General features: G+C 37.8%; 2 protein-coding genes across 14 annotated transcripts in view; one reads left to right on the top strand and one right to left on the bottom strand.

Moving 5' to 3' along the window:
• LOC105231640 (low-density lipoprotein receptor) overlaps positions 1-15487 on the top strand; it is a 368088-nt gene that overhangs the window by 209534 nt on the left and 143067 nt on the right. The window lies entirely within an intron of this gene.
• The window catches only part of LOC125776581 (putative inorganic phosphate cotransporter), a 35255-nt gene continuing 31004 nt past the window's right edge, over positions 11237-15487 (bottom strand). Inside the window, exons 1-5 of one of the 2 annotated variants that reach the window (XM_049449558.1) lie at positions 13650-13937; positions 13425-13561; positions 12271-13356; positions 12085-12217; positions 11237-12013 (exon numbers count right to left, since the gene is read on the bottom strand). In XM_049449558.1, the coding sequence (XP_049305515.1) occupies positions 11976-12013; positions 12085-12217; positions 12271-13356; positions 13425-13561; positions 13650-13707 (1452 nt within the window). In that variant the 5' untranslated portion in view covers positions 13708-13937 and the 3' untranslated portion in view covers positions 11237-11975. Of the gene's footprint in view, positions 12014-12084; positions 12218-12270; positions 13357-13424; positions 13562-13649; positions 13938-15487 lie in introns of those variants that run through there. The other variant, XM_049449559.1, reaches the window with a different exon arrangement.

The following is a 15487-nucleotide window of genomic DNA, read 5'->3' as shown; positions in this document are numbered from 1 at the left end:
TTAGGCAAATAGTCTATGTTTAAGCTAGTGGCGAGTATTTGCATTAATTTTTAATTATTTATTTTAAAATCAATGTAATTTTAAGTAATGGAAACTAATTTTCATTAAAGAATATAGAAGGATAGATAAAGCTACCAAATTTATTTTATTATTTAAGAGATTTTCAATATGCTACCAAATAGTAAAAGTGCTTTTATTTAAATTTTTTTTTGAATTTAGATATTTTAGTTTAGTTCGAATATGAAACTGCTGTTAGATTGGGCAAAACAAGAACCCATATACATATATGACATTTGCTAAACCAATGATTGGGACGAACCCAAAAGATCATGCAAATGATTGCTACTTTTTGAATCAAGCAAGAAGCACTCAAGCAACAAGCAAATCCAAATACACTGCCAGTTATCAAAACTTGACTTCGGCCCACAGACCCATCCGTCATTGTGTCGAACTGACTATGTCAAGCTTCCAAATCGATCAGAAAATCAGAATTCTACTTCTAACGAAACTTGTTCTAAGTTAAAAACTGATAGATCAGAGAAAACTATCCTAGAAACGTTTTGTGAATATTGTACAACATTTTCTAGTAAACCATAAACTGGAAAATTTCAAAGACCTACTAAATTAACTTATGATATAATGTCATATAAAGGTTTGGGGTGTAATACTTGTGTGTTCTTAAAAATACATACGCTGGACGCTCATCTGCATTTCCTTTCGGCAAAGTTGGGTGCTTTTGTGGACGAAAAAATTGAGTGGCTCCATCAGGATATTTCCTTAAAGAAGAAGCGCTATCAAGGAAATTTATCAAATTGATTACTTTTTATATTAGCAAAGAAATGAATTTTTGGTGGTGAAACATTCAAAATGGTGAAAAAGACCTTCGTTGATAAGTACTTGTCGCGAGCAAGTGTTTTTTATTGGTACAAATTGTTCAGAAAGCGTCGACATCAACTCATGATCAACACGTCAATAAAATAAAGAAATTTGTGCTTGACAATCGCCAATTAATAGTCAGCGTTCTTACTGGCATGGTTGGAATATTGAAAGGATCAGAGAACACCAATTTGAAAAATCATTTTAAGAAAAGTGACAGCACGAAAATCACACTTTTTTTTGAAAAACAGCATTAGGCGGTAGACTGTGAAACAATGCTTTTCGACTACTTGGAAATCATGAAATGATTTACTGGCGATAAGTCTTGGATCTATGCTTACGACCCAGAAACAAACGATCAGTCGGTCAAATATCGTGGCAACGGTGAGCCGAAGTCCCAAAAACCATGTTAAAAATCAAGGAAATTAACTTTAACAATTGTTCCGAGGATTGGAAAAAAAGTTGGCACAAGTTTATTGAGGCCGGGAAAGATGACTTTGAGAGGGTGACATAGATTTTGAACGAACTTACTATTTTTTGCTTAAAGTAATTTATATATAAGTGATCAAGTTGGCGAGACCAAGTTTGTCTGTCTGTATGTATACGAACTAGTCATTCATTTTTTAAGATACCGATCTAAAATTTTGGGCACGCCAGTTACTGACCAAGAAGCTGCTCCTTTGTTGGAACAGTCGATATCAAACTATACCATATAGCTGTCATACCAACTGTGCGTTTGGAATCTACTATGCTCCTAAATTTTTACTGCAATATTCGACGTTATTCAAGCCATCGTCTTTCTCGTTCAAATTTAATTAACTGACAAAGTGTCCATTAATATTTACACTCACCATTGAAGAACGAAAAATAAAACATTTGTAAAAGGTTCATGTCTTAGCTGAAATAAGAGCCTCAGTTGAGGGATAGCAGTCGTCATAGCTATTAACAATAACCAGTTATCCACTTTTCTATAGTTGTTGTTTCTGCTTGTCATGCGCTTACATAATTTATCCTGCGGGAAACGTCAAAAAGCAGTAATAAGATATTTTCTTCGCTGCTGACAAGCTCTTTGGACGGCAAGCATATTTCATTTTTACATATTTTAACAAGAACAAAAACAAACATATCCTTTATTTGTACAGTAACCAAATCGAAATCAATAAACTCACAGCAGTAAAAGTTACTGAGAGCCAATATCAGATGCAGCGATGAAATTGAAAATATGTCAATACATACATACATATGTATGCATTTAAACGAAATAGATATTGTGCAGTTGTGGTATCTGGAAATTATGAAATTCATTTTCCCGAAATTCACCAAAGAGGAGGAATGTATATGAAGCATACGTCGCTGCTACCATGTTTAGAGTCTTTCCGGCTCATGTTTTCAAAGCCCCTAAATCCACACAACCATTCACCAAAGGAGCGGCGCGAAAAGCTGACTGAGTATATGCTTGCAAAAGACGATGTCGAAATTGAAATACATTTCTTTTTTTCATGAACATCACACAAAAGATAAAAAACAACTCCGGCAGCCGAACAATGGAGAGTGCGCTCAATACTGCAGGTATTATTTATTATTCTTCGTGCAGCCAGCGAACACGGACATTCGAATACACTGCGGAAGCGAACCACACTCCCTACACACCCCAAGACCCACTGATGCTATCAGATATGCCACTGCCACCACTGGACGGGAATTTTATTTATTCGCTGCTGCATCCTGGCGCGCATTGAAGCGCTGTCCAACGCGCCCTGAGTAATCACTCGTTGCCAAAATATTTTATGGCCGTGAATTTTATTACCTTTTCCTCCTCAGGCGCATGTTGGCCTTGTAAAATGTAATATATGCGTTAGGAGAATCGATTTTCTTTCAGCTGTCGCTGTCGGGTGTTGGAGGAAGCACATCAATTATTTAAGGTATGAATCTTAGTTTATATAGATATGGAAGAGGTGGTAATTGTGCAAGCCCCACTGACCATAGTTTCCATGCATGACTTGTTGGCATTAAACTCAGTTGTTTAATGCAGAGTTGAGTGTTAGTCGTTGGTGGATTTGTGTGATGTTTGAAACTTGAAAGCAATCACTTCGTAGAGCATTCTCTCGATTCAATTTTTGTTCAAGTTTTTCATGTGTTTCTTGCAAAGTGACGGTTAATGGCTGTTTTTGTTGTTTATTATAGTTTTCTATATTGCCTCTTTGGTACTCATGTATATTTATGGATTTGGCTAACCTAGTATTGCAATCTGGCGAATCAAAAATGTTTCGCAAAATGTGGCATTTTTGATGATATTCATACTCATCTCAGTCAAAGATTGAACATTTTTCCGCAATTATTATTTCCAACTTTGATGAAGCTCCATTAAGAACCAGTGTTTATTTGAATTGCTTACAGTAACTTAAAATATTCATCTCGGCCAAAAAGTTTTATTACATCGAGAATATTTTTGCGCGATTAGTTTTTACAACTTTGAGCTTCATTAAAGAGCAGTGTTTATCGCTGCCATCCTGAATTCAATCAAGGTCGTTGATCACTCCAAAACGAATTTCGTGAAGGTCGTCCCAGCTCAGTTCTTGTTCCGGAAACTAAACACAGCAGTCAACTGTGTGGGTATATCAAGATGAACTGAATCCAAAGAAAGTTGTTCGCACACGATGCACATTCAAGCAAATTGTTGTTAGTTTTTTCCTTTTTTTTTGAGAAAACTGGAAAAATGCAGAACAGTAAATACTGAAAGGTACACTACCATTTGTTTGTCTGTTGTCTTTCAAGAAATCAGGTAAAACAACCGCCGAAGACGGATCACTTTTCACAACGACAGTGCGAGCTCTCACACATGAACTGAAACAACTTGATTTGACGAGTCATCCACCGTATAAGTAGTATAGCCTTGGAACCTAAAGACTTCTTTTTATTCCCTTATACAAAAAATAAACTGGGTGGTCTAAGGGACATCTGAAGAGGCGTTTGGAGTGTCGAGAGCATCAATCAGAATTGCAGAGATGCTTCGACAATAGGTTCAAACGCATGCAAAAATTTATAGATGATAATAGAGATTATTTGAAAAACAATAAAGCGTGTTTCGAATATTTTTCTTCTTTGATCCTGAAATATGAAAGGCAACGCTTGTGTTATTTGAGCTAGTATGACATGATTACTACCTTAGAACCTATGATACTAACTTAGACAACAACATTAAATCTCATGCATTATAAAACCCAGCAAACACTAGAAGCATGGATTTTGTGAAGTCTTACACACTTCTTAGCTGTAACTTGTCTAGCTCCTTCAGTACAACGCCTTTTGCGCTGCGCAAGTCTCTAATCAACGTCAACTGCTGTCTCTTAGCCCTGTATTTTATTGTGCTAATTATCTGCTCGACTTGCTACATCCGATTCAACTACGCCTCGGTGTCAGCATCATTCCAATATTCACCATTTCATTCATTTAGCGGCGAATAGCCGACATTTTCAAATAAACATGTACACGAAGCTGTCGTTTTCGTGACACGCGCGTTAACTTCGCCGTATTTAGTACGCAGTACACATTCACAGTTTAACAGTTTTTATTTAACATTTCCTCTCGGCTCGCACACCCTTTCCATGTGTCCAGCTTAAAGTTCTGCTGATCCTTTGGTTCGCCTTTGCTTTATTGGTTGCTCATGTCCGCTTGTTTACATTTTAAATACGCCATATTGAATGGACTTCGCTCACGACACTGCACCGCGCCGCGTCCGGGGCCCCGATACGTGCGTTGTATTTGCTCTGTCACTCTTTTTCCGCTATTTAAGCTAGCGGACAATTTAATTCCTCGCGCATATCCTCACGCACACCCCTTTTTCGCGCTGGCAGTTGTTGTTGTTGTTGTAGTGGCAGAATTCTGGTCGCTGGGAATCGTGGTGCGCGGCTTATGCTGATTGCCACTGCTATGTACCCTTCACGCCGCATTCCAGTGCGCGCCAAGACGCACTCTTCAGTTAGTTACGGTATTTTATGCGCGCCATCGTCAGCTACAGCGGTGCGTATCTTTTGCATCTTTATCTTTTATTACAGTGCTTCCGTGTAAATATTTGCTAGTTTCCTTTCCATTTTTCAGCACGTGCGCCACTTGTTTCGGTACATACGCACTAACCTGCAAGAACGGTAAACTCCACGACACAGTCCTCCTACCTTATCCTATATCCACTGACAGTTCCTTTGTATCCTTCTCCGTCCTGACGCTTCATTTCCACCTTTTAACTCTTCTTTGTGATCTTTTGCTTTACTTTCTTTATTGGGTCTTATTTGTTTGTTGTTTTTCCATGTTACTCGGTAAACATTTTCTTTTTATAAATTTATTTATTTTGTTATTATAAATTTGATATCTTTAAACCCTTTCTTTCAAACAGTATGTCTTCTGTTTGATGGACATTTTTTTGCTTCGAAATTATTTTGATGTGTTTTTCCTTTTTTTAATTTTAATTTTTTTGTTTTATGTATTTATTAATTTTTTTATTTACTTTTTTTTGTTTCTGTTTGCAAATTCAATTTTCTCTCTCATTCTCTGCTATCAATGTCTTGTAATAACCATCTTTTTTCACTGCTGCTCACTTTATATCGCTTCATTCTGTTGGCCTCAATAGCATTGATTCCTACCACTTATTTCTGCAGCATAGACAAGTTTGACTTTTCATGTCTGTCTATTGGATGATTGCGCTCTAGTTCGCCTCCTTTTATTATTTGCACCGCTGAGCGTTATTTCGTTCCTTTTCGTTCGTAATTCGCTCACTTGGTCGAGTTGTACAAGTCTTTCTTCTGACGACTTCTACTGTTTAACTTCTTCATCTCCAAACTCCCTCAACCACCAGAGGAACTTCTATCAGCTCGTACGCTGATGATTGCACGATAATGATGTCGGACATTGGGATCGATGGCAAGTGCCCAAAAGTAAATGGCTATCTCTCCGGCCTTTCTCGCTTCCTTGCTGCACGGAGCCTAACACTCTCCTCCACTAAATGGACAAAGGAGTAAAAACTTTATTTTAATATTGCAGTCGATGGCATTCCGGCTGTCAATAATCCTAAGATTTTAAGTGTCACATTCGACAGCCTCATGCCTATTATTGCCAAAGTACCGAGCCGCCATAAAGTACTCAAGTCGCTGGCCGGCAGCATATGGGACAAGGAAAAGTTGTTGAGAATTTCCAAAGCAATCGACGGACCAGTCGCACTAATATTGTCGCCTGTATGCAGTGAAACGCAGACGAGGAAGCTACAGATATGTCAGAACACTACACTCCGGACTACAACGTAAACCCTTCCCATCGAACATGTGCACTGTGAGGACCGCTTGCTCCCAGTTAGAGAGCACACTGACCTCCTATCCACAGAGTTTTTGTTGGGATTCGTTTTTTGCAAATCATCACAGTCACCTGCTTGTATCGGAACCATCTCCTGGGAGTATTAAGATGTCCTTCCCTAACCACGTCGACGATATGAAGCAATGCCCTGCCCAGATTTCGAACGGAACAAACTTCATACCGCGCTGACATTATTCACAGTGGAGTCATAAACACCTTCACCGACACCCTCTCAGTGAATTTACTACCCAAATTTGCAAAATTTCAAATACGTACCATAACTTATTTAGCTATTACATAAAATGATTTTATTTGTCATAATTAATATATCACTATTTGATAGCAGCTGTTGTAGTTTTTATTTTTTATAACAGTAAAAGAGAATAAATAAAATTTCATAACCACTAATGAGCAATTAAAACAATGTCGGTAATTTTATTGGAGCACTTAAATGCACTCATATTCCTATCATGCGCATTTGATCAACTAGTCAGGTTGGAATATTTTGCAGTTACTATATTATATTTATACACATTCTCGCCTACGTGCCTTGTAATGTGCAAGTTTGTGTACAAAGTCTGCCTAATTTGACACGTGTCACAGTTGATTGATGAGCTCAACCAATCATTAACTTAGTTGCACATACTCGACGGACTGTGCTTCAATTGTGGCTGTAATATGTCCGCATTCTAATATGCTTTGAAAATTTATACAATATGTGTGCGTTATTTTGTCCAAATTGATGAAAGCAATTCAAGCAAAGTAATCAGGTAATTGTCAAGCTTGGCAAACATAATTTAATTTCTCTAATGTTAACATAACTGTTAACATAATGAAGAAGCCTCTGTTGACTGAAAAACTTGTGACAAAGCGACTCGCTTGGGCGCATGAGAATATTGATAGAAATTTTGAAAATGTCATTTTTACTGATGAATGTTCTATATGGGCACGTTCTGTCCTCACGCGAGCCGGGTCAACTTACACCAATAGGCTGGTTCAGCAGACCGTGAAACATGGAATAAAGGTGTACGAGAGCTGCTATATATATTTCTGGCCTAATAATGAAAATAGGAATATTTATCAACGAAAAGGTTTTTTTTTTTTTTGGTTGGATTTGGCTCGTCTTGGAAGACCCACACGGTCGATTGCTGTTTTGTTTCGGGCTCATCTGCATAGATCCATGATTCGTCACCTGTGACGATCTTATAAACGTCTTTTGAAGCACCGCGATCGTATTTTTTCAACATTTCTTTACACCAATCCACACGAGCCTTTTTTTGAGCGATTATCAAATTGTGCGAGATCCAACGAGAACAAACCTTTTTTACGGCCAGGTGTTCATGCAATATCGAATGTATGCTGGTGGGAGAAATGCATAGGTATGCCTGTATCTGAGTGTATATTACATGACGGTCTTGCATTATCAGTTCACGTACGGCATCGATGTTTTCTGGCACAACGGCTGTTTTTGGACGATGCAAACCCTATTGAAAATGTGTGGGCATATATTAAACAGAAGCTTCGTGGAAGACGCACATACACTTTGAAGCAGTTGTCTTACGAAATTCGTCGGATCTGGAGATCTTTGCCACTAATACGCCGTCAAATTAGTAGAAAGCATGCCTCGGAGATGCCAGACAATTATCGTCGCCGGTGGTGACTGGACATATTATTGACCAAATTGCATCATTGTTTGTAATGTGTACAATGTATATATAAATTTGTAAGTTTCATAAAACAAGTTTTTTATAAATTAACATGAGTTGAGAGTTGGTTTTTAAAAAATCAGGTAAAACAAACGCCGAATATGGATCATTATTCACCATGACAACTTCAGCTCTCACACATTAACTGAAACAACTGCACTTTCGAGCGCTCAAAACAGTGATTTGATGAGTCATCCACCGCGTACTCTTGACGTGGCATCGAATGGCTTCCTTTTATTCCCGTCTGTTAAAAAAATTAACTAGAAGATCTGAAAGATATCTGAAAAGTCAGGTGTCCATGTTTTGGACATACTTCCAACAGGGTAGCTAGAGCTTTTCGACAATTATTTCAAAAGCCTGCAAAAGTATACAGCTTAATGGGTACTATTATCAAAAACAATTAAGCGATTTTAGGTTTTAATATGATTTATGGTTCTCTCTTCCCGAAAAATAAAAGACAACCCTCATTTAACGTTATAAGCTTTAAATCATAACTAAAAATTTAATTTTTAAATCAACACAAGTACTGTTCACAGTATCTTTTCAGATGCTAGACTACAAGTTAGCACTAGTGTAGTTTTGAGTGGCGCTTATTGCTCACATTTATTCAGTATGGCTTACTTATTGATATATTGACATGAATGTTTTATTTTTTGGCAGTTTTTAACTGAATTTAGCTTTCCAACACTTTTTAATTAAATTTTATCTTCTTTCTCTTTGCAGGTAAGGATAATAATAACAATACAATACTTTGCAGCATAAAGGCCCAAATCTGCTTTTACGTCTACTACAAGTAAAGTAGTGAGTTTTAAAAATGCATTATCGTTAGTGGTGAAGTACTACAAAAGCAGTTACTCTAAATTTTTGAATCAAAAACGAAAGTAAGTAAGATTTGGAGAAATTAAAAAACTCATGTTGTCATTACTAAAAATGCTTATGCCCTCATCACTGAAGATGAAAATCCGGATCATCATCATACACAGCCCAATTCACGAACATATCAAGATTTTTTCGCAAAATTCGCTCTCTTAAAATTGAGGCCACTGACTCCGAGTTTAATATGTAAGTTTGAATAATTTCGACTGATAGTTCGATCGTTTATTTTTCCATGATAAAATGGCAAACCTTTCTGAAGAGAAATGTCAAAAGAGTAGGAAAAAATATGGCGTTGTTTGCTGTCATTATCGGTCTACTTTTGTAGCGTCCCTTTGGAAAAACCCCCTGCATAGAATATATGTAGCTCAATGGGTTCTTGGAAAATGCATTGGCGTGCCACCATGAGAACTGAAAAAGTTCACATTTGTCTCTATTATTGCAGAATTTCCGATTATAATTGAGTTTTGAAAATTAGCAACACGTTTTGCTTTCATTTTTTAAGTTGGAGCAAGCAATTTTCAATAAAAAATATGTTGGAGCAATTTTCTCAAGCATTACGTGCGAGCCAAGTTAACTGACCAACGTTCCACACTGGCTGTTGCGAATGCCTAGCAGCCTACAGCATCCGATTATTTGGCAGCAATTTCAAGTAATTGTGGTAATTTCTACAATTCTGCGCAGAGTTTGTATGCCCAAACGAAAACAGTTGCCAAGTAAATCGAAATAAATGAAAATCAGAAGAAAATTAGAAAAACAACCACATACATACATATATAACTATACTATACATATCAAGTGCGAAGCTACAAAGGCAAGCAAATACTACGAAAATATTTTCCAAAAATGTTGGTCAATACGAGATATCGTATGTGCGTCGACTTGTCGGAGTACGTGTGTCGAATGCAGCGTGTTTGCATTGAACGCATACATGCCCATGTGCAGCAGCGAGGTGTGCCGAGCCTTCAAGGCGTGGCTGCCACGTCCATGGCTTACCTCGGCACGCATTCGCTTTTCATCTGCTTGTAATTTTCTCATTTGCGCACTAATTTCATTTCCGTTTGGTCATCGATTTCCTGCGCAATTGGAAGCAGGCAGCTATAGTGGCTGTGTACTCGAGTGCGTGTGTGAGTTTGAGCATCTTGTAGCGAACGGAATCTGCTTCACATTCGCTTGCCTGTGTATTTACACTCAAGTGAAGAATCATATTTGCTTTTATATAATAAAGGGTGGACCATCTAACGTTTTAAAATTGAATTATCTACATATATCAAATCAAAGACAGGGAAACTTTTTTAGAGTGTAAAACCAATCATATTGAGTAAAGTCAACCGGATGCTCGAGAATTCTGATACTAGTTATATAAGGGCTAGGCTACGTTTTCGCTCAAATAGTAACCGCGCACTCTTATTTTCATTGGGATAACTCACATATTGGCCGATATATGCGGTACAAAGTCCCCAGTAGTTCGAAAATCGTGATATTAATTATATGGGAGCTAAGTGATGTATTTGTCCGAGTCAACCCATTTTTGACATACAGACATACCATTAGAAGAGAGGGATTATCTCTTAATTTCAGTTATATATATATATCACATATCGACCGACATTTTCTATCAAAAGTTAACGCGTCTAAGAATTCAGTACCTAGGAGCTTGAACAGCTTTTTTTGGACTTAAATAATTTTTAATCATAAGGCGGCATACACTAAAGATATTATTCGTGCAAAGCGTTTCCCGTTATATTAATTGGTTCTTGAGTTTTGTACTGAAAACTGGACGGATCAAGTGGAATTTAAGGCTGTACTATATGGGAAGTAGGCGTGGTTGTTTTCCGGTTTCGCCCATTTTCACAATGTCATGTGTAAGAATATAAGAAAAATGCCACATTTTAAATATTGTCGAAATCGGTTGGTCGGGTCCGGAGATATGCGATTTCACTAAAGAGTAAGCGGTGGCACGCCTATGACCCAAATTTTTAACCTGGTCTCTATAAAGCATAATGTTATACCATTCCAGCGGCAAATTTTTAAGTCTATGGCTCTTTAGTTATTAATTTATCGAGCTTTTAGTAGTTTTTAACATGTGAGTGAGCGGGGTTATACTGTGATTTCACCAATTTTCACACTGTCCGTAAAGGTTCTCATAGGATTTGTACTCATTTTGTGGTTGTAGCCTCAAAGGTTTAGATCATATGTATATTAAGCTTGTTGAAGGGCGTGGTCAAGCCCATTTTTTCAAACATTTTTATTCACAAGTGCCCCTTGCCTCTACTACGATCCTCTGCACCAAATTACAGCTCTATATCTTAATTGAGTGCTTAGTTATGTCTTTCTGGCGATTTGTGGGCGTGGCAATGGTCCGCTTACTCCCATCTACGAACTCGAAATTTTTCTGTACTAAGCGACCCACATATCAAAGTTTCATTAAGATATCACAATTTAATATCTTTATATATATAAATCTTCTGACCGTGTGTTTGCATTTGAACTGCTCCTAAACGGATGGACCGATTTTGATGAAATTTTGTGTGTATGTTCAAGGAGATTCGAGAATGGTTTAGATTTACAATTTGATCCACTGGAAAATGTTTTTTAAATTAATTTTTCATTTGTAATTAATTGCTAATTTTAAATGTTTGACCGATAGATGGCGCTACCATCGCAGTATCCAATATTCAAACCTTAAATAGGCGTAAACGTGCATTAAACAAGACGATGCCAAAGTCCACTAGGCTGACAGTCGATTGGACTCGATTGATTTCACTGATGCACAGCTCAAATTCAATAGTATTTTTACACCAAAAATCAATTCTTTCTTAACGCACGAAATTCTTTATGATTCATTTTTTTGTAAACTAACACAAGTTGCTTCACCAAAAATGCGATTATACCTCAAATAATATTTATAATCTAACTAATACAAATCATATAGATGGTATTAGTAGTACTACCTATGTAACAGCCACAGTAAAACTTGGGCGGGTCCTCTAGTATGTATATATAGCCCTATCTCCCTTAGTTTTAGGTGATGTGTACAACCGTAAAGTGGACAAAACTATAATACTCTGCAGCAACTGGTTACAAGAGTATAAAAAGCAAAGTATTAAAAAAACCAAAAACTAATTAATAATTTGAATAATTATGCTTGCATCCAATAGCTTTTCTGTGACGTTCCTTTTAAGCATGACACTTCATCTCCACGTTTTGTTCAACACCTATACAAAAACAAATTTAAATAAGTTATGATCAAGTTGTTCTGCCACTTCTCGAAATTTAAAATGCTCACGTTTTGTATGTCGTTGCAGCGGCTCGTTCCACGGCTGCAATTTGCTGCTACCCAAAACTACAAACAGTAAATTGCCAAAAAAATAAAACAACGCCACAATGTAAAAAATATAGCGCCACTGATTTGGGTTTGTCTGCAATTGGTATAAGCAAATATTAACTAAACTATTATTTTTGACATACTCACCGCATCTGTCACAATGACTCCAACCACTAACGGTGCTATAACGCTCATCATAGTACCCGCAAAGTTTGTCATGCTCATCAGTGTTCCAGCAAAATTTGGCGATAAGTCAATAAGATTCACCATTGCACCTAAAAATGATGCTGAGTTGACACCCACTGCCACAGTCAAAAGAATAACGGCCAAATCAGGTTGATCAGCATCGATGGAACCCAGCGCAATGCTGGCCGCCATCGGTATCCACGTGCCGATCGTGTTGAAAATCTTCCGACTAGCATTCGTGCTAGTCACTTTCGCAGATAGCAGTTTATGGGCAAGGGCACAGAAAAACAGACTGAGTACTAAATTAGCGACATATGGAAGGGCGGAGAGCAAGGCATTACTTTGGATATCCTGATTGTACACATTTTTAATATACGAGGGTATTTGTGTCATCATTGTCCAAAAGCCCCAACTGTAGGTACAATTACCGATGAGTATCGCCCAAAACGGCACCGATTTGAATATGCTCAACCATGGTGTTGTTATTTTAGCTGTGGTGGCATTATTTTCGCTCTCAGAAATCTCCGCTAATGCTGATTCGATGTAATTTTGCTCCCTTGATGATATTAATTTGGATTGACGTGGAGAATCAGCGCCCCACAGCAACCACATAAAACACCAGATAATGCCACAACCGCCAGAAATATAGAAAATGCTCGGCCATCCAAACTGTGAAGTGGCTAATTCGCCACCAATACTCAATATGATGACCGTTCCGAATTGTGGGCCGGAATAGCAAAGTGTTGCTAAAATGCCGCGTTCAGCTGGTGGCGCCCATTGACCTAAAAGTGTATGCCCGGAAGTATATAAGACAGATTGACAGAAGCCTTGCAACACACGCACGACGCATGTTAATTGCCAATCGCCCAATTGAGCGCTGTAGGGCGTAAGTAAGGCGAGTAATCCAGAAAACGCGACACCGCAGAGCAACACTACTTTACCGCCAAAGCGCTGTGCCAGCATACCGGAGGGTATCTGCATGACGAGGTAACCCCAAAAGAAACTGCTCAATAACACTGACTTTGTTTGCTCCGACCAGGCATACTCCTATATGTATGGCCATAGACAATAACCGTTATATTAAAAAAAAATTAATAAATAAATTATGTGCACACCGGAAAGTCTGGGTTTGTGGAATTCCGATCCATCATTGCCACTATGGCCAGAGAGAGATTGCAACGCTGCATAAACGACACACAGAAACCGAAGAATAAAAGCACAGCTTGCAAGTGTCGCACGCCCACTTTCGGACCTATTGAAAACATAAAGCAACAACCACGAGTAGTCAAGACAACGTCGGAAATTAGTCCGGTGTTCTACGGCAAACGCTCTATACTTGCCGCCAGTTTCAGACACAATTTCTCCAGAAGTCTCGGAGGTTATCTGCCTCGTCACCATTGTCACAACTTTACAAATGTTTACTGCTCGAAGACTCAACTATAACTGAATGCATTAGCACTTGTGTTCCATTTTGATTGCAAACAGCATAACTCTACTAATCTTTACGGCTTTGAGATACAATTAAAAATCCATGAAGTTAAATTTCTTTATGGTCTAATATTTTAATAAGCACTATATGCAAGATAACAGACGTCGCACATTAAATATGTACTTTTAATAAACCCTTAATTAATCTATCGCTCAAAAATATATGTATTTTATCGTTAATATCACCAATGTCTATAGCTAAGTGAAACTAAACCTAAACCTAAAACTTTAAACCGATAGCCCAGAACATGGTACTTTTCAAAGTAAACAGGACTTTTGAATTTGAGCGCCCCCTGATGGCGCCATCTATGTATATGTCGACTGGTGCTTTAGAATCTAACTATATTGTTCGACATAATTTGATGGTAGTCTTAACAGAAATGATGTACAGTCATGGAAAAAAGTCTACATGCATATTTTGTTTGTGCGATTTTGTTAAAACTGTTAGGAAAGTCATAAACGTTTATGTCAATATTCAAATATCTTCAGGAAAAAGCTTGTCTGCGAAGGAAAAAAGTTATTCATTGCGATAACAAAAACATAAAATATCAGCAGAAAAAAAGTCTTCAAACAAGCAACACAAATTTTAAAAATTTCTTTACAAACAAATTTTTATTTTTGTAATTTCTAATATTTGTTTGGCCCATCTTGGACATCAATTATCATCGAGAGAAATTTCGGCACAAGCTCAGAAAAGCGCAGGTTTTGGGGTCTGATCATATCAAATTTTCCTATTTTCTGTTCTAGAACGTGCCAAATATGTTCAATCGAATTTATTTTTGGAGACTGGGTTAGCAAATGTAGTGGTTTCAGGGCCATTAAATTTAAGCCAGTTTCGAGCAATGAGTAAAGTGTGCTTTCTATCTTTGTTTTGTTTCCCATTCCAATGCTTCGCGAACTATTTCAAGTTGCCAGCAATTTGTATACCAACATGTTTCTATGAACATAGCGGGCCTTAGTACTCTCTTAAAAACTAAATACCCGTTTCCAGTTGAAGCTATGATACCCCAAACTATAACGCTGTGCTCTCCATATTTGACTGTATGTATAATATTCTTCACACCTAGCGCAGTATTTGGTTTTCTCCAAACTCTATATCGGCTTTTGCTTCCAAAAATATTATACTTACTGTCGGCGGTAAAAGAATTCGCTTCTTCCCGGTTTCTGATATGACATAATTTAAAGCAGAAAAATCTTTTTGAGGGCAGACATCTTTTTCGGAGGCTCTGGTGGACAGTTCGGAGCATTACACTCCGGAAGCGCATACCATAACTCTCATCATCTGACGGTGTGGCCAACTATCGTTTTCAATAAAAAACTAATATTTTTTCCAAGGCTATAAAAATAAAAAAAAAGTTGATTTCATTATCACACATCAACTTGGCAACAGGACGATATACTCGTACGCATTTACTAGACATTTATTTCATATTTGTTTACTTTTGTGCGGCAACCGTCAAATACATGCGCCGCATGCGCTTGCGGGCGCTCAGCTTAATTCGATTAATTCCCAGCCACCCTGTGATTGCCTATACAATCAGCTGCTAGCAAGTGGCAGGCAACAGTCGCACTGACGCACTTCAGTGAACAGCGGCAAAGATTCCCGCAGCGGCACTGTAAATGCAACAGCAATTGCCCGTAGCATGCAAATGCAAATTAATATTAATACCCAAGTACACATGTACATACA

Source organism: Bactrocera dorsalis, chromosome 2 (assembly GCF_023373825.1).
Source record: "Bactrocera dorsalis isolate Fly_Bdor chromosome 2, ASM2337382v1, whole genome shotgun sequence".
Lineage (NCBI taxonomy): Eukaryota > Metazoa > Arthropoda > Insecta > Diptera > Tephritidae > Bactrocera > Bactrocera dorsalis.
This window is presented reverse-complemented; position numbering and strand designations above follow the sequence as displayed.